Source organism: Musca autumnalis, unplaced genomic scaffold (genome assembly GCF_047663935.1).
Source record: "Musca autumnalis isolate F117 unplaced genomic scaffold, ASM4766393v1 scaffold_5, whole genome shotgun sequence".
Taxonomy (NCBI): Eukaryota; Metazoa; Arthropoda; class Insecta; order Diptera; family Muscidae; genus Musca; species Musca autumnalis.
In genome coordinates, this window is record NW_027412088.1 from 98,536,580 (window position 1) to 98,561,535 (window position 24,956).

The window sequence follows — 24,956 nt, forward strand, 5'->3', positions numbered from 1 at the left end:
GGAAGATTTTCTTCTTCCCAGATTTTCCTATGAGTGGGTGGACTATTTTAGCCATTTTGTCGGGGCAGCATTTTTACACTTCTGGACTTATTGGATTGCATGGTGATGTATTATTTTTTAGTTTTCATTATAGCATTTTCAATGTCAGATGCATCTGGACAATTGGTATTTATATCCAGAGGTGGTGGCACTATAATTTTTGTTGAATTGAGGATAGAAGACTTTTTGGAGTAAGGAAACGCATTTCGTGTAAAAAATGGTAAAAACTGGAAGACTCTGGCACGTAAAGGAACAGAGTAATAGTTAAGCCAATCAAACATGAATTAGTTCCTTCTAGTCATGAAATGAAAATAGAACGACGGAAATTCCATTTCTTTAATGGCAGCATCAACACTTTAAACCCAAAAAAAAGATAACATAACTTAATCGATTTTCCCCAAAAATTTTATAAAATAATAAGCACAAAAATATTACACACGAAGTTATTTATTATCTAAAATTAATAATACACCCACTCTCAATCTTAGCAAACAAAAAATAGCCACAAAAAACGATTCAATCGATTGAAAGTGAGAATATCGTGCGTTAAACATTTTATTCTGGTAAATCTGCCCCTTTCCGACTTTACCAACAAAGAAGAACCATTAAAATTTATAATGATTTTGTTTTATAAAATATTTTATTACCCCCATTTTTGTAAACAAATTTACATATACAGCTCATATGATTCGATCTGGGTTATTGACCTATGAAAATGAAAGATGTTAGGCTATTTAATTAATTACCATAATTTTATACTTCCAAATCATTAAAAATAACAATGTTTATACATAATAATAAGATAGACATCCAAACATCTAAGTCATCTCAACTACCACGACAAATATTCTCCGAATACCCAGATTGATCTACGGACTTAGATGAAAGGTTAACGAAATTCTGTGAAAAAAAAATCAAAGTGAGTCCCTATATTCTTAAGTCCTTAAGTCAAAAATTTACAATTTTGTGGGAAAGATGCCGGAAGGAGGTTACCAATAGAATTCATTTTCGAAGTTTATAAACTGGTGGTTTATAAACTTCGAAAATGAATTCTATTCTATTTTAATATGGCAATACTGTAATAGAGAGACCATATTCATGTAAGAGAGAGAGAGAGCATATGCATATATGCATGCTCTGAGACACAATTTGCATTGCAAACAACAACAAAATAGTTGTTTACCAGCAATCAGCTGTTTCAGCAGAAACTGTCGTCGGTCAGGTTAAAATTAAATGCAGATCTTAATGCAAATTAACGCTGCCGTTTCATCTGTAAAAAGATAGTTTATGTAATTATGTCATATAACCTTTCTCCGTAATATCAAACATAGCTTCGTTGTTGCTGTTGTATAGAACTCTTGGCAGTAGTTTACGTTACATTCCGGCTGTTTTTCTTTATATTTTTTCTTGAGATTAAAAACGCCATGAAGTTCTTGTAAGCTTTTGATCTCCTGGCATTGTTTGTTACGATTGTCATTTTTTCGCGGCTCTGATTGCAGATTGTACTTATTCATTTAATTATAATACAGCTCGTAGTTGGAATGCTTATATTTCCGGCATTCTTCGATTAGGCCCAGTATTAGTGTAGTCATCCATTCATTATTCCGTGTTCTTGGCATCCTTCTTAAAATATTATCTGCGATTGATTTTAATAACTGTTTCACCGAATTCCACATATTTTCAACTGTTTACTTATTTTTTTCTTTGTTGTACACTCAGAAGCATATCGTCACCATAAATGCCGGAAGACGTAACCCACAAAAATAAAACTTTACAGGAGAAGCAAAAAACGTTATAAAATGAAAACGGTGTTATAAAATATCGAAAATTTTTAGTATCGTGTTTTAAGACAGAGAAGAAATATATTTTTGGAAAAAAATTTAATTTTTTTCCAGAATGTCAGAAGTTGTGTGGGTTACGTCTTTTGGTATTGTATTTTTCTGAAATGCCAAACGACGTAACCCACAGTTTATTGAGTATACATTTGAAAAAAGTAGTATAAATGAACAATTATAATTAAATTAGAACTAGTTTATTGGTCTACGCGGCTAAGCGAACTTTAAACTAGCAATCTGACGGTGTTGGGTTCAATTCCCAATCTTAACGGTGATATTTCAGTGGATCACAATTAGATGAACCGTCTATTCCAACCAGCACTGCAATTACTTATAATATCAAGTGTATTAGACGATATTTTAAACATCAGATCCAGAATATTATATATATTGTGGCATTTAAGTCAATTTATCGACAAAATATAGGTAATATAAATTAAGTGATGTGTAACAATTTAAATGTAACTTTTAATTCTCATAAGGAATGTTGCCATAAATGTAATGACAATCACTTGGAATTAAGTGTTTTAAATCTAGCAGGTGTTGAAGTTTCTTTTTTGAAACTTTTAGCCTCTGTGCGTATATCTAAGGAGGACCCATTGCCCCAAAATCTCCGGATCAAACGCTAATGTTTGCAGTTTATTGGATCTCCTGTCTATTTGCATAAGTAAACAATACAGAAAAAGTGCGTTTTTCTCTGGACCTGTTTGAATATCATTAAAATCAGTTGAGTTTATCCAATCTCAAGCCATTATATATGTTATACCACGGGTAGATAAGAAAATTTTTCGGCAAACTTACACTATAATCGTAGTTGTCTTTAAAAAAAACATCTTTGTTTTAGACCGACGAAAAATTTGAGCATATACACGTTTTCGGGTCAACGTCGCATACGACTTGTCACGTGCATCAGTTTTTGTCATTTGTCTTCAAAATAACCACTTACTTTTTTGTTGTTCTTGGCAGGTTTATCTAAATCATGGCATAGGTCGGTCTTCAGACATCATCTTCAATTAGACACTTCAATCACTTTTTTATTAAAACTTTCGACATTTTACCAAACCTGGGTTTTGCCTATGACCTGCGTATAAGGGGAAATATCCAAAATTCCCACAAATCTGATTTTTGGTGCAAAAAGTTATTCGAGTTACAAAAACCGCCTAAAGTAAAAGTTGTAGATGTAAAAATTAGCAATAAGAATGGTCTTTATAATTTTTAAAACGGAATCACCAGTCAGGAGGTATCGTCATCTTAGAGTCAAACTAAACATATAGGGAAATAAGCCGCATAAGAGTCGAACCGGTTAAAATAAACACGCCATGTGATAGGCATTTCTATAAGCTTCCAAACGACACCCACTTTGTAGTAATAGGTTCAGTAGAACCGGGTCTAACCCGGTTTTTTAATTCGGACTTTCGGATCAAATAACCGTATAACCGGATCCGCTCCAAAGGAAATTATACATTTCCGTAATCAGCTCAATATACCCTCCCTCTGGCATTATAATTGCTGCAAAAATCAAAGACTAATTTTTTTTTACTGCTGTTTAATTTTCAAATAATGTGGATTACGCCTTTTGTGTTTTATGAAAATTACAGTATGCTGTTACGTCTTTTGGCATTTCGTGAATCGGGCCGCTATTTTTAAACGCAGAACTTTGAAATTTTGCCAGAGCATGTATTTTAGCTTAATGTATCAGATTCCACCAAAAAACGAATTTAAATTTTCATGTCGGTTACGTCTTCCGGCATTTATGGTGACGATATGGAATAGTAGCAGAATAAAGATATCACACTACGTTATCTACCCGCGGCTTCCATTCGTGTGAATATTTTAAAGCATACATTTTAATACTTCTTACATTCAACTTAATTAATATTCCTCTTCAAATGATCAATTGTGTCTCATCAAATTTATATCGAGAGTCAAGATAAATGAAGATAAGCAAAATCGTATCTGATTGATTCTGTAATGAATAATACATTGATATTGGAATAGTTATGTTTAGTTCTTGCAAAGAAACATCTGTTGAGACTTATTTTGATTTCGTTTTCTAATACCTGATTTTTAATTTATGATAATTTAAACAAATAACGACAAATAGTTTGATGTGATTAATCCATGACACATTACGAAACATAAACAGTAGAATTTTCGAATTACTCGAGTTAATTGGACATTTAGAACTTCAGATTTTGACGTTTCTAACTCTAGACTTGACGCATTTAGCAACTTTGCCCTTTTTGAGTATACTGTCTATCTCATTACCTCTACTCTCCACGTTGCCTGGTACCATATTATAAGCACTCCTATTAAGAGTAGTTGTCGATCGAATTTATACAATTCAATGGCTTGTCTCTATTAAAGATGGGTTGGCTAACGCCAGAAGGCAAGAAATATGTAGAATTGTTTCACAATTCAAAGGCTTTACTAGAAGCGAAGGGTTTACCCAATCAATTGCGTGTGCGCGTTACAAAAATTCTCACCTGTTTGTTTGTATGGACATATTACCCAAATAAGTTATTTTAAATATTCATTAAAAGTAAAAAACAATTTACACCTAGTAAAACATTGTATAGAAAAATGGAACGAAACGAAATATTGATGGATATGGAGAATGTACTACTCTTATACGACGCCATACAACTCTTATCATATAGAAGATACGAAAACAAGCTTTTCAGAACCAGGGATGAGCATTGTTTTTATTCGACTGCCGTCAATATATTGCAGGCCGAGGAAAGAAGATTGTTTCCGGGCAATGAACCAATAAGATTGAGTTCGCACAAGGTGGGATGGGATATACTGCCGAATATAAACACCAAATAGTAGTAAAGCAAAAATATATCTGAAGTAAAGATATCTTCAGCATCTATCAACAGACAGCCGCAGCTCCTCTGTATAAAAATAGGAAAAGACGCAGACGTCTTTACACGTTGAGTGGTTGTAAGGCACTACATTTATTTCCATAATCTTTTGTTTAATAGCTACATTACATTAGATTTCTTAACCTACCCTTTCTTTTACAATTCTTATCACAAAAATAAATACAAACATTTGATCATTGAAGAAGGTTCCCATAAAAAGGTCGTAAATCTTATGTGCAACAACTACAACGTAGTGCACACACAAATATTTAGCGATAGCAGCTACCGCTACATGTGGGATCTTCAACTCTTATCTTCAATGACCAAATCAATACAAAATATAAAATTCTGTTCAAATTATTTTGAATCTTGAAAATCTTAATTTTTCTTCCTTTTCATATGGCGTTTCGATATAGTCTCTAAAATTAAGCTCTCTCATGTACATGTCTCTTAACTTTCTCCATCGTGCCTTGCATTGCAAGGTTTTAAATAAAATTGAGATACAATATTTAAAAGCCCCTTTTATGAAAAGGTTTCCCTTTCGTGCCTTGCATTTCAAAGATGACTCCGACTTAGTAGGATGTAGAAAGTAATAAAATTAAGCCAAAAATTTTAAATAGATATGACCCAACTGTGAAATCGAAAGCCCGAACGTATGGTATTGGAAGGGATGTCCGAAGATCCAAGACGATGAAAAATATTATCGAACAATGTCATATATTAAAGGAATAATTGGGAAGACGAAAATTGTATTGAAATTGTTTCCCCAAGTTCTTTCCTTAAAATGAATATCCTTATAATGTGGACCCTGTTTATTCCATATATGTGGTTGATCACGTACACATTCCATCCGATTATCGTATTCATAATAACTAAAAATGGCTTGACCAAGTTTTATCAAATATTCGCTGGCAAAAATATGGTGGTAATCGTCTCTATATTTCTGTGAATATGTGAAACCTTTTTGGCTGTTTGATAAAAATTTCTTTGTCAATATTCCCATTCAGAAATGCCGCTCTTACATCAATATATTAAACTTTAAAATTTTTATATAAAGCAACTGCAAGTAGTGTTCGAAAGGTTGTGTGTCTAACAACCGCACAGAGGGGAAATTTGTGTTAAAAGTTGATCAAAAGCCCTAGAAAGCTCATTTATAGTCCGATTGATATAAAATGTTGAACAAAGCATATCTTCTGTACAAAGATTAATCCTATAGAAAATAATGAAAATCGGTCCAGATTTGGATGCAGCTTTGATATACATATATTCGCATCTGATATGAGATAAAAATGCACCAAAATCACTGAAATTTGACACATGCAACCTGAACTAGCCTAAAAAAACATTGAGCCAATTTTCAAACAAATCGGTACAGATGTATATATAGTCCCATATACATATATTTCATTCCAAATTTTATTTTTTGAAACTTACTTATAAATTAAATTTTTCTCAATTCACATGAGAAAAGCCGTGAATGTTTCTGAATAATGCAAACATATTTGATAGGTGTTGGTTTAGTCTGATAAATAAGAGCGCCGGTTATAAGGCGGAGCAAAATTTAGTGGGAGTAAACCTTGCAATTCCATATAAAAATATTACATATTTTAGTTGAGAAAAATTAGATTTTTTCGGAATGGCGCAAATATGCGCAATTTTTTATGATTGAATCTGATATTTGAGACTCAAGTGCATAAAACATTAGAATAAACTATGGTCGGGAAACGACGGGGAAATAGACTTTTTCACTATTGAAATTGTAGTAATCTTAAAAATTATCATAAAAAATTTTCATAAAGAGGATATGTATCACCATTATTAAAGAGCAAAGATGTAAAATCAATTTGAAAATTTTAAATGCTAATCTTGTTCGGAGACTGTACAAAAACAATAAATCTTGAAAAATATAAATTTTCGCGAAAATAATGTCATATTAATGTTCACCTAATTTCTTAGTTTTCGAAAATTTACTTTTTGTTTTCAGTATGGCTGAGTTCATCGACTGCTGCATTGGATTGGCTAATGTTAGAAAGTCGAGGATAGTTATAGCAAATGTAGAAAAGAGTCTGGTTGCCGTTTATCAAAATTTTTTCATAAAAAAACGATTTTCATATTTTGAGTTTTGAGCAACCTTAGGCCTATGTTTCCCCTCTGTGAACCGGAGCAAAAGTATGATCGTAATCATCACCATATTTCTGTGAATAGCTCTGGCAACATATCATGCCTTATACCGACTTCCACCTTCAGCCAACGTTTTTTTATAAATTCATTTACAGTTTACAGCCTATTTATCTTTTGGCAATTCTACTAAGTCCCAGGTGTATTATTCATCTCTCATCGCAAGAATCCACTTGGCTTTCTCTGGAAGGTTCAAAACTTCTTCGTACGATTGAGATTCTGTTTTCACTGTTGTTAGATTGGCATGAAATCGTTTTAGCTGTTTACCTTTTGTAGACTTTGATGAAACTCTTTTTGGAATAACAACATTTTTTTCTTCCGAAGTAGTTGAGAAGCTTGTAGTTTCGAAAGGTGGACTGGTCGAATTTATACAATTCAATGGTCTGTTTCTCTAAGATGATACGAATTCAAATTCGTGCGAATAACAACCTGCTATCTTTGAAAATTTTTGTTAGATTGAAAGCAAAAAATGAATCCAATACGTTAAAAAAGTTTGGTAGTATATCGAACGTATTGGAATTCGAAGCGTCACTCTATAATCTCCCGGTTGTCCTCTTGAAGAAATGTCGGCCTCTGGTTCTTCAATAAAAAGTCCCAGTCTCGTTCTCCTCCCTAGAATCGAGCCGTTCATGTAACAACAGTTTCCAGTAGACATTTGTGGTAGAGTTCCGTCAATCCAAAAGTCTTTGTCAGGAATTAATGTTTCACGTGAGGAAACTACACTTGTTTCAGGTATTCGGTGCAATGCTATTCATTGACTCTGCTGTTGTTCATTCACATTCACTCATTCACACGATAGTTGTTTCGGGCATCTGTTTGAATGCTTTTCGAACCTGCTTGATAGGCTTGCTGATCTAGGGGTTCTATCTTGTAACGTTGGACCTATATTTCTAGATCATAAAGATCCTTCTTTACATGGATGTCTGGGGGGTCCTATACACCATATGGTAATTAGTATGGCTCTCAAGGTTACAATCGAGCAAGTTCTGCAACGAAAGCATGCCATTGCGTTACTGTACTGGAAGAACCTTTGTCTCCTCATGTATATGGTCGACGGAAGACAATAGGAGGCCTCCGGTTGCAGTTCTCAGGGCGGCATTCTGACAGGTTTGAATATTCTTCCACTGCGAAGAGCTAAAGGCCTGGATACATAAGCAGCCTCGCTTGCTTGCCTTGTTTGCTTCTGATAAAAGAATAAAGAAGGCCGAGCCAACTTTCGAACTAGGTTGCCCTTTTCTTTGTTATTCTTTTATCAGCAGGCGAGAATTATTATGTATCTAGACCTTAAAAAGGGCAACCCAGTTCGAAAATTGGCTCGGCCTTCTTTATTCTTTTATCAGAAGCCAGCGAGGGAAGCAGGCGAGGCTTATATACCTATTCCTTAAAGGCCTCTGTACATTAAAGACCTCGCCACCTGACTTTCTTTCCGTGCTTCTTTTCTGACATAATAAAAATAAATGAATAACTAAGTTCGAATAATAATCCTATTTCGAAATCGGCTCGGAAAATTTTCAGAAATGAAGCAAAGCAAGAAAGCCAGGCGGCGAGGCTTCTTTTGTACCCAGGCGCTGTAGAGCTAAAGGTGAGAACACAGTCAGCTCTTAGCTTAATTTTCCTTCTTAGCTTATTTCATCACACGGCCCCTTATTTCTTGGTATCACACATCGAAGCGTAAAATTCATGGGCGCTATAAATTGTTCGTAAATAATTAGTACCGAACATAAAAATTACAGCCAAATTATATTTTTCAGATTGAACACGTGCTTATATCAAATTGAATGTCGAAACGAAATGTCAAAACTGAAGCCAGTCGAAGATTTCAAAAGCTCAACAATTTTCAACTTTGTGGCCTGAAGCCTCGCTTCGTTGTGGCATGTCCTATAGAAAACAGTACAATTTCATTTTTGCGCTTTAAAGCGAGGCGCAAAAAATAAGCAACAAAAATCCATTGTGTTCTCGCCTTAACAACAGACCGGTCTATTGCTTCATAAGAAGTCACCAAGGTTTCTTTGTCAGCACCCCAAGTGCTGCCTTCCAGCGACTTGAGAACGTTGTTCCCACTTCTGATCTTGTCACTTCTCATCATGGGGAGGAGCACTGCCTCTAGAATCTTTGCTACCCCACCAACATTCCAGACTTCTGGTACAATATGGGTGGTTTATGATAGATTGAGGGTCCAACGGCTTAGATGATGGTAGTAACTCCTCGTCAGGGAGGGCTCTTTTTATACGTCGCAGCACATTCCTCTTCGCCCTATCACTCTCGGGGTGCTCATCATTCTTCATTCACGGATTCAAGAATTATTTAACCGTTGCCCACAATTTACTTAATCCTGTATCAATGTTTCATAGCTTCAGGTCGTCTAGCCATTTTTTCCGGTGATGCTCGCTTACTAGCCTTTTTACTTCTAGAAGATTTTCTCCAACTCTTGAGCCTTCATGGTTCGTACGACGAAGCTCATCACTTGCTAGTCCCGTCGCCTCTGCTGGAAAATTTGATTTGATTTCGGGTATTCGACTAGCAGGTATATAGCGAGCGGCTGCTGCAGTAATGATGTCCCGGAAAATTCTCTCAGCTATCTGAGGGAATGGACAGCTCTCTGAAGCGTTGATTGGTAAATTGTCTAAACCAATTGTGGTCACGCTTGGCACGGCGGTGCCGAAGTTTTTCGGTAATTTACACACATACGACACGAATGCCCAGAAGGAGCGTAACAAAGAGAACAAATGTTTTAATTTGTTGTTGTTCAACAGCTTTTTTGACCTACCAATTTACTAATACATTTGCAATAATTGCATTTTCTACAATATGTGCTCTTATTAGCCGTTCTCTCCTTGGTCACGTATGGTCTAAACCATTGCCAACCACGCTGATGCTCTGGCGCAGCAAGCAGCAACATAACAACCTGTATGACATTTCTTATGTGATAAGTAGACAGCGGAATTTTATGCAACCTCTATTTTTGGTCCGATTCATGTCAAATTTTGGGACTGGACATATTTTTGGCTTCTGATTAAATTGCAATCGAAACATATAACATATGCAAAATTATGCAAAATGCATAAAAATTTGCATATGCAAAATTTATGCACTTTACATATTTTCGTATTCAACAAAAATGTCAATAATAGCTACAAAAATGTTTGTATGTAAAATTTTTCTTTTTAAAATTCTCTTCAGACAAGCCAATAAAATAGAGAAATGTATAACCACAGCCACAACCTTGAAAATACCGAAGATCGGGAGGTATCGTTCTGTAGGGGCTATATGAAGACGTGGACCTATACCGAGAAATTTTAGGTGGAAAGTTTTATATCCCCAAGAAAGATTTAATACCAAATTTCCGCCATTTCGGAGGGATATTGAAGCCACAACCTTCAAAATACCGGAAATCCGGAGGTACCGTTCTATGGGGGCTATATGAAGATGTGGACCTATACCGAGAAATTTCAGGTGGACATTTTTATATCCCCAAGAAAGATTTAGTACCAAATTTCAACCATTTCGGAGGGATACTGAGGCCACAACCTTCAAAATACCAGAAATCCGGAGGTACCGTTCTATGGGGGCTATATGAAGATGTGGACCTATACCGACAAAATTCAGGTGTAAAGTTTCATACTCCTAACGAAGACTTAATACCAAATTACAGCCATTTCGGTGGGATATTTAGACCACAAACCCTTGTATATATTTTTGCATATGCTCATTTTATGCAAATATTTAAAAATTTGTCAAAATATTCATGATATGCAAAAATTTCTGGGCCTAATTCGTTTTATTTTGTGATAAAACGAGTTTCTGTCTAATCAGATTGTTTCTACGACCATCCTAACCATATATGCATTTGCATAGGATTCCGCTGTCTAGTGATAAGAGAAGTATTCCTCCACAAAAGTATAACTGGAAAGCTTATGCAGTTTTTCGGGAAATCTTTCTGCTAGGTCGCACAAATTTTGTTAATATTTTAAGAAAGTACAGGGGCAAATCTAACAGGTTTACTCAACATAACTTAACATAAAATCGGTTTATCCTCATAATCTTGTCTTGTGTAACTGATGCATAAAACATATTTGGCAGCTAAAGGTAACACAACGATATTATAAAAATGTCAATGTTAAAATCTATTACAAACAACATAAACCCAAATGCAATTTGAAATGATTCACTTAACAGTCCATCATCGCACTTACTACAATAACCAACAAAAATTAAACCGATTAACATCTAAAAAATATTTTTAACGAGCCATTTTTTGAAAGATAAACTCAAACATGAGCAGCATCATCACGGACGACAAATTTGTACCTACATACATGTAACTATATGTACGTAATACCCCATCCCATTGGCACATTTCATTGTCAAGTTTACACGTTCCATTTGTTAAGATGTTTTGTCTGCAAGTCGAATATATTCTTTGGTAATAAAAAAGTAAAGTGTGTGAACTTTATTTTTGAACAAGTTATCAATTTGATAAATTACACTCATAAAAGAAATGATTTTTTTACTTTTTGAAACAATAAGTCAATTTATTTTAGGTCTTTTGTGTGAGTTTGGTTTTCAAAAGTATTTAATCACTCAACAAATATTGGCGACAACACGTCCAAAAGACATCAATCTATGTAAATATGCATGTATGTACGCGCTAGCAAGTGCCCGCTACTTCGTTATCGGAAACAGATTCCTTTTAAAAAATGGAATTTGATAAGATAACAAAATTCTAATCGGAGCTATGGTGTGTCCGAAATTAGACCCTTTCCTATAATATAAATATAATTATTTGCCATGACAGATATAACAGTTTAAAAAGGGATATCTTGAACCCTATCGTCGTCTGATAAGATGAATTTCCGCATTTATTTTTTTTTCCCCGTTACTCCTCTTGGGAGCATAGGGTTCCCACAGAGCATCGCCATCTTATTCGATTAATTGCCACAGTTTTTGCCTCTTCTCAGGTAAGGTTGCTTTGTCTTAGTTCGTCGCCAGGCATTTCTTGGTCGATCTCGATTTCATGATCCTTGGGGATGCCATGCTATGAACATTTTTTTTAAGATATGGCTAATCCATCTCCATTTCCTAAATTTAATTTGCTTTTGTATGGTAAAGTTCCACAGCTCTCTGTTACGTACGATGTTAGGCCAGAATATCCTGTATATGATCCTGAAGCATTTGTTTATGAATACCTGTAGCTTTTGGGTGTTGGTGTTAGATACAAGCCAGGTTTCACTGCCGTATAGCAGAAACGATTTTATACATGCTTCGAATATTTTAAGCTTGGGTTTCATGGATATGGCCGACTTCCGTATTGTCAGTTGCTTTGTATTCGTGCAAGAAACTAGGGGTTCTTAAATCGATTTCCCCACTACTGCAATTGCATAAAATTACTCTAGTACGGAACTCGATTTAAGAAAACCTAGTTTCATGCACGTATACAATGCAACTGACAATACGGAAGTCGGCCAAATGTATGTGAACTTCTCCATACACTTTGTAGTTGTTCGAATGTTGCTCTCGCTTTCTTTAGCCTATCGATTACGTACTTTTCTGCACCATCACTCGTTGTTACAGTACTTCCTAGATAGCAGAAGCTATCGACGTAGTCCATTGCTCAGTCACGTTGCATGTTTTCCGTACTGGTATTGTTTATTACCATGGCTTTAGTCTTCTTGATGTGAATCTCAAGTCCAACATTACGAGCCAACATGCAGTCAAAATTAGAAGACTTTGACTGACTTCCGAAACGTCAGTTGCTTTGTAGTCATGCATGAAACTAGGGGTTCTTACATCGAATTCAAACTACTGTAATTTCATAAAATTACTCTAGTATGGAACTCGATTTAAGAACCCCTAGTTTCATGCACGACTACAAAGCAACATACGTTTCGGAAGACTAATTTTGACTGCATGTTGGATATCTAGTGAGAGAGAAGACAAATATCATCGGCATAATCTAAGATTTCGAGTTGTAGTGAGAGACTCCATGTTATCCCTCTTCTCTGAGAGCAGACTTTATTCATTATTTCATCCAGAACAACTGTGAACAGTAGGGGTGACAGAGGGCATCCTTACTTTACTCACGCGTTGGTGAGAAACAGTAGGGGTGACAGAGGGCATCCTTGCTTTACTCCCGCGTTGGTGAGAAACGGTTGGCTTATGCTCCCGTTGTAAGGAACTGAGAGTTCTGCATCCTCGAACATCGCTCTTATTATTGGGATTATTTTCCGGGTTACTACCTTTTTGATCAATGCTTCCCATATGACAGTTCGTTCAGCATCCTCGTACATCGCTCTTATTATTCGAATTATTGTATGGGTTATTCCATTTTTGTTCAATTTTACCCATATGTCAGTTCATCTGAAAGTGTATAAGGCTTTCTTGAAGTCGTTAAATAGTAGATACAGAGCGGTGCGCCATTTTATAGATTGTTCTATTATGACTCGTAGGATCTCAAGCCACCATGTTCATCTCTCAGTATGTTTTCTACTTGCCTTTGAATTCTTTTTTGTATTATGGCTGCTTGTCTCTTATATAGGGTATTGAGCGGGGATATTTCTCTCCAGTTGTTACAATCATTCAAGTCTCTATTCTTGGGTCGCTATTTCTTCCATGATGGATACAGTCTTTTTTCCTCCCAAGACTATATGAAGTGAGGTCGAAGTAACTCAGTTGTGATTCTGTCGTCGGCTTGTAGAGTTTCCGCCGGTAAACCATATTTTTCTGAACCATATTTTCCATTTCGTTATTTTCAGTGGTACTTCTGACGTTACTAATCTCTTCGAAATGTTCTCTCCATCTTTGAATTTGTTCATCATTGTTCCTTAGTAGCCAACCGTTACGAACTTTTATTGCTTGGCTCCTGGTACACCTTCTATTTGTGAGACAATCTATTGTCCGTATAGTTTTCTCATGTTGTTGCTTCCTCGGCTATTTATGCCAGATTTTGTTTTCTTGCAGTTTTCTTAACTTGTTTTACTAGTTGTTGATACTGCTCTCTTGTTATATTGTTCGAATGCATCTAAGGGCTCGATTATCGATAGCAATTATCGTTGATTGAAGTTGCCAGTTGTCAAAATTACTTTATGTATGGCAACCTTTAACAGTTGACGAACCGGCTATTCTTCAGCTACCAGTTATTTTCAGTTGCAGTGAAAATTTTCGAAGAAACAAGAAGTAAAATTGAAAGGAAAAAAACATTTTCTTAACAATTGTTGATTATTTGCATTATTAATTAATTTTGTGTATCAAAAATATGATGAAAATAACAACAAAACAACAGTTTGAAATATTAATTGATAAATTGAGTGCAAATCCAATGTGCACATGGGTTCTATCTATACAGCCGACTATACCATGGAATTTCGTTTTTGAATAAAAATGATTTTTGTTTTGCCTTTTTTCCTCTTCCGTCAACTTCGAAACGTTCCAATTTGCCCTCTATCAAGTGGACAGCTTCCTTCAATATGTACGTTCGACAATGTAGATTGACCCATGCAATTGTAATCATTGCCAGGGACTTTTGGAAACTTCCCTCTGCAAAAAATCTCAACGCACACTTTTAAACGTGGGGGTATTGCTGTTGATCTGTAACTTACTTTGAAGTAGAGTTTGGGAATTCCCGACTTTTTTTCATTCCCGGGAAATCGGGAATACAAATTTCTCATTCCCGGGAACCCGGGAATTCCCGGGACTATGAGAAATCGAGTTTGTGGGGCATAGACGTGACAGAGAGCAAACATAAAGGAAATAAATACTCCTTATATGTATAGTTGTTCAAGCCAACCAAGTCTTACTGACTAATTTGCGGAGATTATAGCTTTGTTCCTTCAACTGTTTAATAGTAAAAGTAGCAAAAGAGAGAAGTTCTCTCTTCTATCAGAGAACTGTGAAAATTGCTCACACGTAACAAGTTTTGCACAAAAGTAAAGAAAAAACAATAATTAATGAGAGGACCAAAATCTATGTACTTTACACGAATTATCGCGATTTGTACTATGGATCCTAAGTTTGTTACAAATGATCGGGAATTACGAATTATCGGGACATGAATAATCGCTATTCCACTATATTTTCAACATTAAATAACTATAAGAGAAATAATATAAGACTTATATACGAAAAATACAAATACCCGTATTCCCGGGAATTTCAAAAAAATTTCCCGGGAAATCCCGTCCGAAAAAAATCGAGAATTCCCGGGAAATCCCGTCCGAAAAAAATCGAGAATTCCCGGGAAATGCCGGGTCGGGAATTCCCGACCAGAAACTCTACTTTGAAGTCATCCTTTAACGTTCCCCCAATGTAAACTACGGCATCATTTGGCAATCGAAAACACACCTTAAACCTAAAATAATTTACTGATTATACAGATATTTCCAACATGAGCTCCAACTTACAGTACAGATGGCAATTCTAATGAATTCGACTTGTCCCTCACATTTCTTCTAATAGATGTCATGTCCTGTACATTTTCTTAATCATCAAAAAATAATTCCACGGAACTTCTTATTTTAAAATAGTTTTTTTGCCGAATTGTGCCTTTTGGATTTAATAGAGTTCACAAGTTTGAAAAAATACTGATCGATAACACGTTTATCGACCCAGTTGGGTTGACACCAATAATACAACATTCGCCTGGCGTGGCCGGATGTTTTTTCTTGGTCATTTCAAATTGATCTTATTTTGCGCCAATGATGTGCTCGTGGTCACTGTCAATGTCAGCTTCTCTTTTATTTCTTTCGTCTGAAAGAGAGCTTTTCTATCTTCTACCGACTTATATATTTGGTTGAAAGTATTGCCTCTCGGCGATGTCTATGTGTATTTATGAATCTCGTTGTGGGAATGTTGGAATGTTTGACAGAGTTCTATGAGGCGCTTACCGTCTTCAAATTTACATCCATGCTTTCATATTGTGTATTTATGAATCTCCTAGTGCGGGAAGACGGAGCCACCAATGAGCAGGTGGAATGTTTGACACAGTTCTATGAGCCGCTCATAATAACTCCACATAATACTTTCCCATTTTTGAAAGGGCATTGGCGTTGTCGCTCGCCATTATCACACGGTCAGATATTGGTTTCCATGTATGCAACGACCTTTTAATATTCACCGACCATTTTCTTTTCATCACATTTCGCTTATACCTCAAACCTCGGTCTTTCTATCTGTGCAAACCTCAATGCTTCACGAAGAGTTCGTACATTGCATTGCGCGTCCTATTTCGGGTGCTAAAGGTTAATCATTGTTTTATCCCAGGTAAGTACATCATTGTTCTGCTGTAGCATGTCCTAGGTGGGGAGGCTGTAATCTATCGTTGCCTAGAAACAAGTCTCCTTGAATTTGTGCAGCGGTTGGGTCCCATGCTTACGAGTAGTGTTCCATTTTCATTTTTGTGTTATGCTCATGTGTTGATGCCGAGGTTGGTTACTAGGAAGTAAGGGGGCTTCGAATGGTCTTCATCTGTAGGGGAATGTAAGCCCTTTTAATACAAATGTTCGAAAACCACGTTAAAAAATGTTTCCTTCTCCGGCGGGATTCGGACTCGTGACCCTCGGCTCTTATTCTGGCACACTATCCACTGTACTACGTTTGCTCATTCTATAGATAGTAGTTGTTCTAGTTTTTCGCTTTCATATAAAGTAATTTTGGTTCTTCTCTTCAAAACTAACGATTCTTTTATTTATATGAAAATTTTGGTTTTTCAAAATAGTCTGGCCTAATCCCATTGTTGTTGTTTTAATATTTTAAAACAACTAGTTTATTAGTGGAAAAGATTTGGCACTGTTCGCCAAGGGGTAAGGCAGGGAATACTATAGTTTCGATTCTCGCCACAGAATCTCATCAGTTCCCTTGTTTTTTGTTTGTGGATATTCTCCACCGAAGTTATTTTTCAATAAATTTTCAATTTTTCAATAATTTTCCCTATTAGAAAAATTAATTTCTCGTTGGAGTCGAGCTTAATGACCGAAGATTTTTTGTAAGTGAAAAAGGAAAGCCGAAGATGTGAACCCACACAACCACCATCATGTGACCTGGTCTCGCTATTGGTAGCAGCTTATCAGACATATCGGCTGTGACATATCGCTAACTCGTCGTGATAACACTTTTCGTATGTTTTTCAAGGACGTAGGTTCAAACTTCAGCCTGGCTCAAGCTGATTTTCACGGCATATTAGCGTTCAGAGCCAAACTCATAACTTCCGAAGGCTGCGCTAAAAAGCGTTTGTCGTGTAAGCCAAACAGGTTGAATGGGGAAAGCTCATCACAGCAAAAATCGCATTGCAAAGTTCGATGACAGAGAAGGCATTCCACAGCCGATATGTCTGATGGGTTACTACCAGCAGCGAAACCAGGTCAAATGATGGTGGTTGTGTAGGTTCGAATCTGCTTTCCTTTTTCACTTGAAAAAATCTTCGATCATTAAGCTCGAGTCCAACGAAAAATTAAATGATCCTTTTATTTTCTTGTTTGTAGAAGTTTCTGAAGCACTGTGTAACATGTGGAGCTTGCTGTAAATGCGGGATGTATATGCCAAGCCTCCGGCCTCCTGGGAGATTAATATTTCTGCTGGTTCTCTCTTTCATGTCCTGATGATTAAATTCTTCAAGATTTCTTCCTTTTTCTTTTTTCTTCTTGTGAGCACAAGCTACTTCCGATGTGTTGTTGTTGTCGGTTTACAAATATAAAATTTTATTACATAATGGAATAATATTTACACTTGTCAATAATAAGCGATTACCTCAGAAACTTATGAGTGGATGGGGGAGTCACCAGACCGATATATAGACTTTTAAAATGTAAACGTGATTCAAAACCATTGAAATCTATTAAATAATAAATAAAATAGTATTATAAGTATTTGTATTTAAATATTTGCTATAACCAATTAATGGGCGATAAAATAATTACAAATATTTGTAATTTATTAAATTCAATTGCTGTTGTTGTATTTCATTGCAGTTTGAAAAGGCATCCCAATCAGAGTTATGGAGTTTTGCAAGTCTATCGTTGTTACTCCTGGTGGTATTTACATGCCGTGACTATTTGAAAACGGTGATTCTTTCACTGAAACTATCCGGACCGGCCGCTGTACCCGTCATGGGTAATTGTCTTTTAATCAAGGAAAAGAATTGTAAGAAAAAATAAACACATTTCAAAATTTAGTCTAACATTCAACTATATTATTTTAGTACTGCGTTTACATGCAGCCAAAGCTAAAGAACTTTATGGCTCTTTGGTACGAGTTTGGGTGTTTTTATTTCCGTTCTTTGTGGTCCTACAACCGGATGATCTGCAAATGATATTGTCATCGAAAAAGCACACCAACAAAGTTTTCTTCTATCGTTTTATGTATAACTTTTTGGGTAAAGGTTTGATAACGAATAGCGGCGACAAATGGCATACGCATCGCCGCCTAATACAGCCGACATTCCATTTAAGCATTTTGGAACGTTTCATTGGTACCTTCGCTGATGCTTCACAGGCTTTATATGAAAGATTGGATCCGTTGGTTGGACAAAATATAAACATTGCAAATTTTGTCAATGATTGTATTGTTGATATATTGAATGGTAAGTTGTCTCAGGAATTATCTTAGCTTATATTAATAATTTCTTTTTTTTTTTTTCTTTCTTTCCCTTAGAGGCTGTTTTGGGTGTACCAATTAAGAAGAAAAATTTGGATATGGAACAATCACCATTTCGAAAGTAAGTATAACAGTCTATAAGTCTATTATTACTGTGTATTCCCGTACTCATTTAATTAAAAATCCACAAAAAGGCGGACAAACAACAAAACAGCCAAACAAAAAATGCTATTTTTTTTGAAAATTTTGCCTATTAGCGCGAAGATCATTTTAAAGGTGGATGAGAGAGAAGCCACTCCACAGCCGATATCTCAGATGAGCTGCTACCAACAGCGAAACCAGGGTTTGAATATTTGACTTTCCGTTTCCCTCTTGCAAAAAATCTTTGATCATTAAGCTCGACTCCAACGGGAAATTAATTAAAAATTCTACTGTTTGGCGGACCACAGCGGTGCTATGAACCGGATCGACCCGTTATGCCAACATTTATGTGTGTTGAGTTAGTATATTTTTTCACCTTGGTAGCGGCAATATATCCGTAGATGCTTGTTCCAAGCTCTTTTGGTCCGTGCCTGAATAAAGAATCAGTGAATATGTTTCGTTTGCTAGATCCCCATCCACCACATGTAAATATCGGTGAGATGAATAGATGTAGGGAAAGAGTGTCTTCGGGACTATTGCGATAGGAGTTAAGTTGTTACCTGCTTCTCCAACTTCGTTGTCGCATTCGTCGCTCCCGCGCAGTCCCCCAAACAACTACAAACACAGGATCTTACAGCACCGAGAATGCATCGTCGCGCAATTCAATTGATACGGTTTCCGCAACAAAGTCGGCGATATTGTAGACCTTATGAGGAAGAATTTCAGGGTCGCCGTGATCCAGGATACAAAATTGAGCATCATCTATAGCTTGCAACGTGGCGATTGTTACAACATTTTGCGAATGGATCGTACAAGAAGCGGAGGAGGCGGATTTGCCTTCCTCATACACCAGTCTGTTTAGTACAGACCTATCTTGCTTGAACTTTACCCTTGTCATTCCGTCCTAGGTACAGCGCTGGCCGAGCAAATTTGCAGCTCCACATTTTGCATTTAGAGGAGACTGCTACAGCTCGCCAGACATCACCATTGTGACACCCGGTCTGATAAATGACGTGACCTGGCAACCTGTCATTTCCCTTGGCTCAGACCATCTTCCGATCGTGGTATCCGTTAACAGACCACCCGTACTTTTCAGAACCATGGAAACGATTGACTGACAATCAACGCTTCAAAGATCGGTCCATTCCCTCCTGCAGCAGCTCGTCACATACCTGATGGTCGAATACCCGAAATCAGACCAAATTTCCCAACAGAGGACGGGATTAGCAAATGAGCTTCGAGCAAGAGCAAGAGTTGGGGAACATACACTTTTAGGCGAGCATAAGCACTGATTCCGGCCACTAGTTAACCCCAAAAATTTCGGTGTAACGTTTAAAAGCAAGTTTAAGTCGTCCGCACAAGCCGCAGCTATTTGCGATATCAGAAGTAGAAACAAGGTCTTCAAGTCGCTGGCCGGCAGCACTTGGGGTGCTGACCAAGAAATCTTGTTGACCTCTTAAAAACAATAAGCCGGTCTGTAGTAAGCTATGCGTGGTCTGCAAATGTTAGCGCTACCTGCCAAAATTCCGCCCTGAGGACTGCAACAGGGTGTCTCCTCATGAAACCAGTGGACCTTTTTCACGAGGAGGCGGAAGTTTTACCGGTGCATCAACACAACAGGATTTTGTCGATACAGTACCTGCTTGTACGTTATCGCAGTGAGTATCCCTGGTACGTCAGGGCAGATCTTCATAATCTAGAGATAGGTCCAAAGGTATAAACGAGAACTTCTAGGCCAACGAGCCTATCATGCAGGCTTGGATGTAGTCGCGCAGGCAGTACAGATATACAGTACGAATGCCGTACTTGGGGACCACCTCCCATCCATCGGTGCAGAAGAACGCCAGCTGCCAAGGCAAACACGAGTGGTTTTAGCCCAGCCTCCTCAATTCGTATTGGACCCGAAATGAAGTTACGATACCCCAACACATGTCCGGCATGCGGATTATGGAAGCAACCAGTCCAATTTACAGAACTTTTGAGCCTGGATAAAGCGGAAGCAGAACCTGATAACAGAACTAATACACGATCGAACATATTTGCGTTGCTATTACAGCAACAAAACCGGTGGTTCTCAATTCATCAGCGATAATTGCTCATGAGAAACCAAGACAGAGTGCAGTAATAGATTGTAGAACCGGTGTTCCATTTCAAAACTCGGTAATACCAGTTTATTTTGATTTAGGCTGCACAGTAAACGTACCTTTAAATTTACATTTACCGTTACAGTTTTCTAATTTTTCCAATTTTTTGTCGTTTCTTTCCAGAGGTAAACTACAAATCCCACAACGTTTTATCAAACCCTGGCTGCTGTTTGATGGCATCTATCAAATGTCAAAACTGGCTTCAGACGAACTGAAACAAAAGCGTCGCCTTGATGAATTCACGCGGAAAATGATACAAATTCGTCGCGAAATGAAGCAAAAAGAGGAAATAACCAACAAAAAATGTCTTCTCGACTATATGATTGAAATATCCGACAGCAATCCAAATGATTTCAATGAAGATGATATTGTCGATGAAGCATGTACCTTTATGTTGGCTGGACAAGATTCTGTAGGAGCTGCTGTGGCATTTACGATCTTCCTACTCGCCCAAAATCCCGAATGTCAAGAAAGATGTATGGATGAAATTGAACGGATATTTGGCAGTGATGATCGAGTGCCAAGTATGCAAGATTTAAGAGAAATGCGTTATTTGGAAATGTGTATCAAAGAATCGTTGCGTCTCTATCCTAGCGTGCCGCTGATAGCACGACAATTGGGCGAAGAAGTAAGACTTTCCAAATTCACTCTGCCGGCTGGTAGTAATGTCTTCATTTGTCCCTTTGCCACACATCGTTTACCTGACATCTATCCGGATCCAGAGAAATTTGATCCTGAACGATTTAGTCCAGAAAATTCAGAAAAACGTAATCCCTATGCTTTCTTGGCCTTCAGTGCCGGTCCACGTTATTGCATTGGTAATCGTTTTGCCATAATGGAAATTAAAACAGTTATCTCAAGATTGTTGCGCAGTTATCACATTCTGCCCGTGGCTGGTAAAACACACATTGACCCTGTATTTCGTATTACGTTACGAGCTTCGGGTGGTCTTTGGGTCCATCTGAAGTCACGTGAAACTAATAAACTTATTGAATTAAGTAGTTAATTTTTTTTTTGTTAAAATAGTTAGTAGTTAGATTTAAGGCTATTGTTAATATTATTTTATAGATAAAGGGGAATGTCAAATCCTAAATAATATGTTGAATATACGTAAGAAAACAACAAAAAATTTCCTAAATTAAAATTGAATCGAAGGGAGAATATGTAATTGGCTTATTGGCAGCTGATTATCGGACTAACTATCAAAAACACACTTTAGTTTGTAGCGATGTAAACGTAGATTTGTCATAATATCGATAGTTTGTCGGTTCAGCCAAATTACCAAAAAATACAACCCTAATAAAAGAAACACAATGAAAAATTTGAATTTTGTCTCCAAACTTTTCGTCAGAAGCCCAGCTGATGTCTTCTTTTGCTGTCAAAATACATTTTTGATTTCAAAAATGACAAAAAATATTTCAGTTCAACCAAGGCACGCTTATATAAGGTAGAAGTGGCAATCGGCTGTATTTTTATTGTTTGCTTTTGTGCATTCCTCGCTGCAAAAACTTTTGACATCAAAAGAAGATCAAGGCCTGAATTTGCTTTCTGCGTAACCTTACTTAATGAACTTGGTCAGAACCAGCAAAAATCTGCAACATTTACCCTACGTTTACACATGACAGGACAGTTGACTTCATGTATTGATTGTCAAAATCCCACAACTTGCCTGTGTGACGTAGGCGTCCAGACAACTGCGAAAACAGTTGTAAAATTATGAATGAAAATCACCGATATCTTTTTGTTTTCCGTACAAATATTTTGTTTTGTACATATTCTTTTGTTTTCAGCACATTTGAATTATGATCTCACTTCTTTTTCACAAAAATGTCAAAAATTTGTCAACCCGGCTGTCTGTGAAAAACTGATGGACAGCTGGTAGCCAAACAAATGTATGTATGTTTTAGTAAATCAGAGTTGTATTTGAAGACAAACTGTCTAGTGTAAACGCCTAGTTACTACGAATACAATTTTTCCTTTATGATATCGAAAAAATAGTACAAATTAGTAGATTCTTCCAGGGGAGTTGTCCATAGTGACAAACCCAAATTTATCTTGGCTTTTTGATTTGGAATGGCATAGATCTCTGTTCAGTAGTCCATCGCCACTATGACGTAATTGTTTCCTGAGTTGATAATTGAAACCGTCCACCCACATCCAACGATATTCCCTCAAGTACTTCTCCAAATTATATTGCTGCATATGACCCCTTACACTGAAAGAAAAAGCTTTATAACATAAACGAAATTTTACGTTCAATGAAATTTGTCATTGATTTTGAACCAACGTAGAGCTTCATTGAATAAACGAAAAAAGATTCATTGAAGTAAAATTAACGAACTTGTTCATTAATGTAATAAAACTTTTTCATTAATGCAGTGAAACTTTTTCATTAATTTTTGGAGTAAAACAAAAATATCAAATTGTTTAAAAGATGTTTGCGTACTTGTTTTTTAAACACATACTATTTAGCATCATCGCAATTAGGGTTGGGCAATTTAACGACCTAGTTCACAATCTAGTTCAATGGACACCGGTCGTTTGTATGAACAAACTGTGTATACTTAATATTTCACGTTAGTTTGCATGATGTTACTCATACGTTTTTGAACTAGGACACCGAACTAGGTCGTTCAATTGCCCAACTCTAAACGCAATACGCACATATTTTTCTTAAATTTAAAGAAATACAGAGTTTCATTGAATCAATGAAATCCGTTTGATTTATGCAATGAAACCTAAAATCATTAAATTTTAGGTAACATAAGGTTTCATAGCATGAATGAAATATTTCATTCTATTAATGTAACATTTCATAGCATTAATGAAAAATAATCTATGAAACCCGTTCATTGATACAACGAAACATTTTTCTTTCAGTGTATTTGACCTTTGGCTTTTATGAAATTAATTCGGCAATGGATTTTTGGCATGCGACTCAGTAATACGAATTTGTATGTTTGTTTATTCTTTCCGCTGGTCTTTGGTAGTCCCAGAATTTCTCCACTTGGCCCACAGTGAAATTCCGTCATAACGTCTTTAACTTTAGAGTCTGGCACAATGTTCCGTTTGGTTTTGCCATCAACATTACAGGCAATCATTTGTACCATTTATTAGGAGAAGACTGTCCCACTGAGGCCAATTGAACTTTTAAAATGGGGCTTTTGAGCCCAATTTATTTGCAATATCATAATAAAATCGGGATATCTGCGTTATACCGCTCACCAGTCCTCTCCATCAACCTCACTCACTCAACCTACAATATCCGCCAGCATTGAAGCAATGCCTGCATTATATTTCCCATTGAGGTGGCGAATATGTTATGTGTCGTGTGTTGTGTTTGTCTCGACATTCCCTGGATCTGGCCAGTCCTGCAATTCCATTTCTTCTGTGACCCGCTTCATGACTTCCTTGAGCGAATCGACAACACATTTGGGCTCATTGCCATCATTAAAGTTACAAACTAAACTTACCTGGACATTCAAAAAATTCATTATTTGTTGTGCCGGAATGTCCAAAATACAGGAAGCTTAAACTCACCTACGTGCGCAACACAGCAGATATATTTTATATTACTTACGTTCATATGATGTGCAGCTATAAGCAATAAGTTGAAATAATAAAGGGTGAGGCAATCCATATTTCAATAATTACAATTTCGAGCCCTCTACATTTCAATAGTAAAAATTTTAATAGTTTTGTACCTTTCTCATTGTTAGTTTGTAAGTCCCGGTCCACACTAGCGTGAATTTTATGAAATTAGGCGTTTTTAAATCCAATTCCCCACTACAGCAATTTTATGATTTTACTCTACTATGGAAGTCGATCTAGAGACGCATAATTTCATGCAATTTTTTCAATGAAATCACTCTAGTGTGGACCGGGACTAAATATTCCTATTTCCCATTGTGATTGATTCATTGAATTTCAAAGTTAACTGACAAAATGCAACCATGTAAATTATTTATTCTACTACTCTTGTAAAACAGCTCATTACAGTCCATTACTACTAAAATAGATAACTCTCTACTAGACGTATTAGTCGCTTCTCATAACCAGTACTTAAACAGAAGAAAATTCAATAAAATCGCTCAGTTGTTGATCTACAATCTAAGCCACTTTCAAGTTCAGGACAAAATACTTAGTTTTTTTTGTTTTTGCGGTCGAAA

The 24,956-nt window shown here is 36.5% G+C and overlaps 1 protein-coding gene across 1 annotated transcript in view; it reads left to right on the forward strand.

The window, feature by feature from the left end:
• Positions 1-22,108, forward strand: part of Cyp4aa1 (Probable cytochrome P450 4aa1) — a 39,233-nt gene extending 17,125 nt beyond the window's left edge. Inside the window, exons 2-5 of the mRNA XM_073991171.1 lie at positions 17,878-18,049; positions 18,108-18,488; positions 18,560-18,623; positions 20,911-22,108. Coding sequence (XP_073847272.1) covers positions 17,878-18,049; positions 18,108-18,488; positions 18,560-18,623; positions 20,911-21,793 — 1,500 coding nt within the window. The 3' untranslated portion in view covers positions 21,794-22,108. The remainder of the gene's footprint in view (positions 1-17,877; positions 18,050-18,107; positions 18,489-18,559; positions 18,624-20,910) is intronic.
• Positions 22,109-24,956: the final 2,848 nt, after the last annotated feature.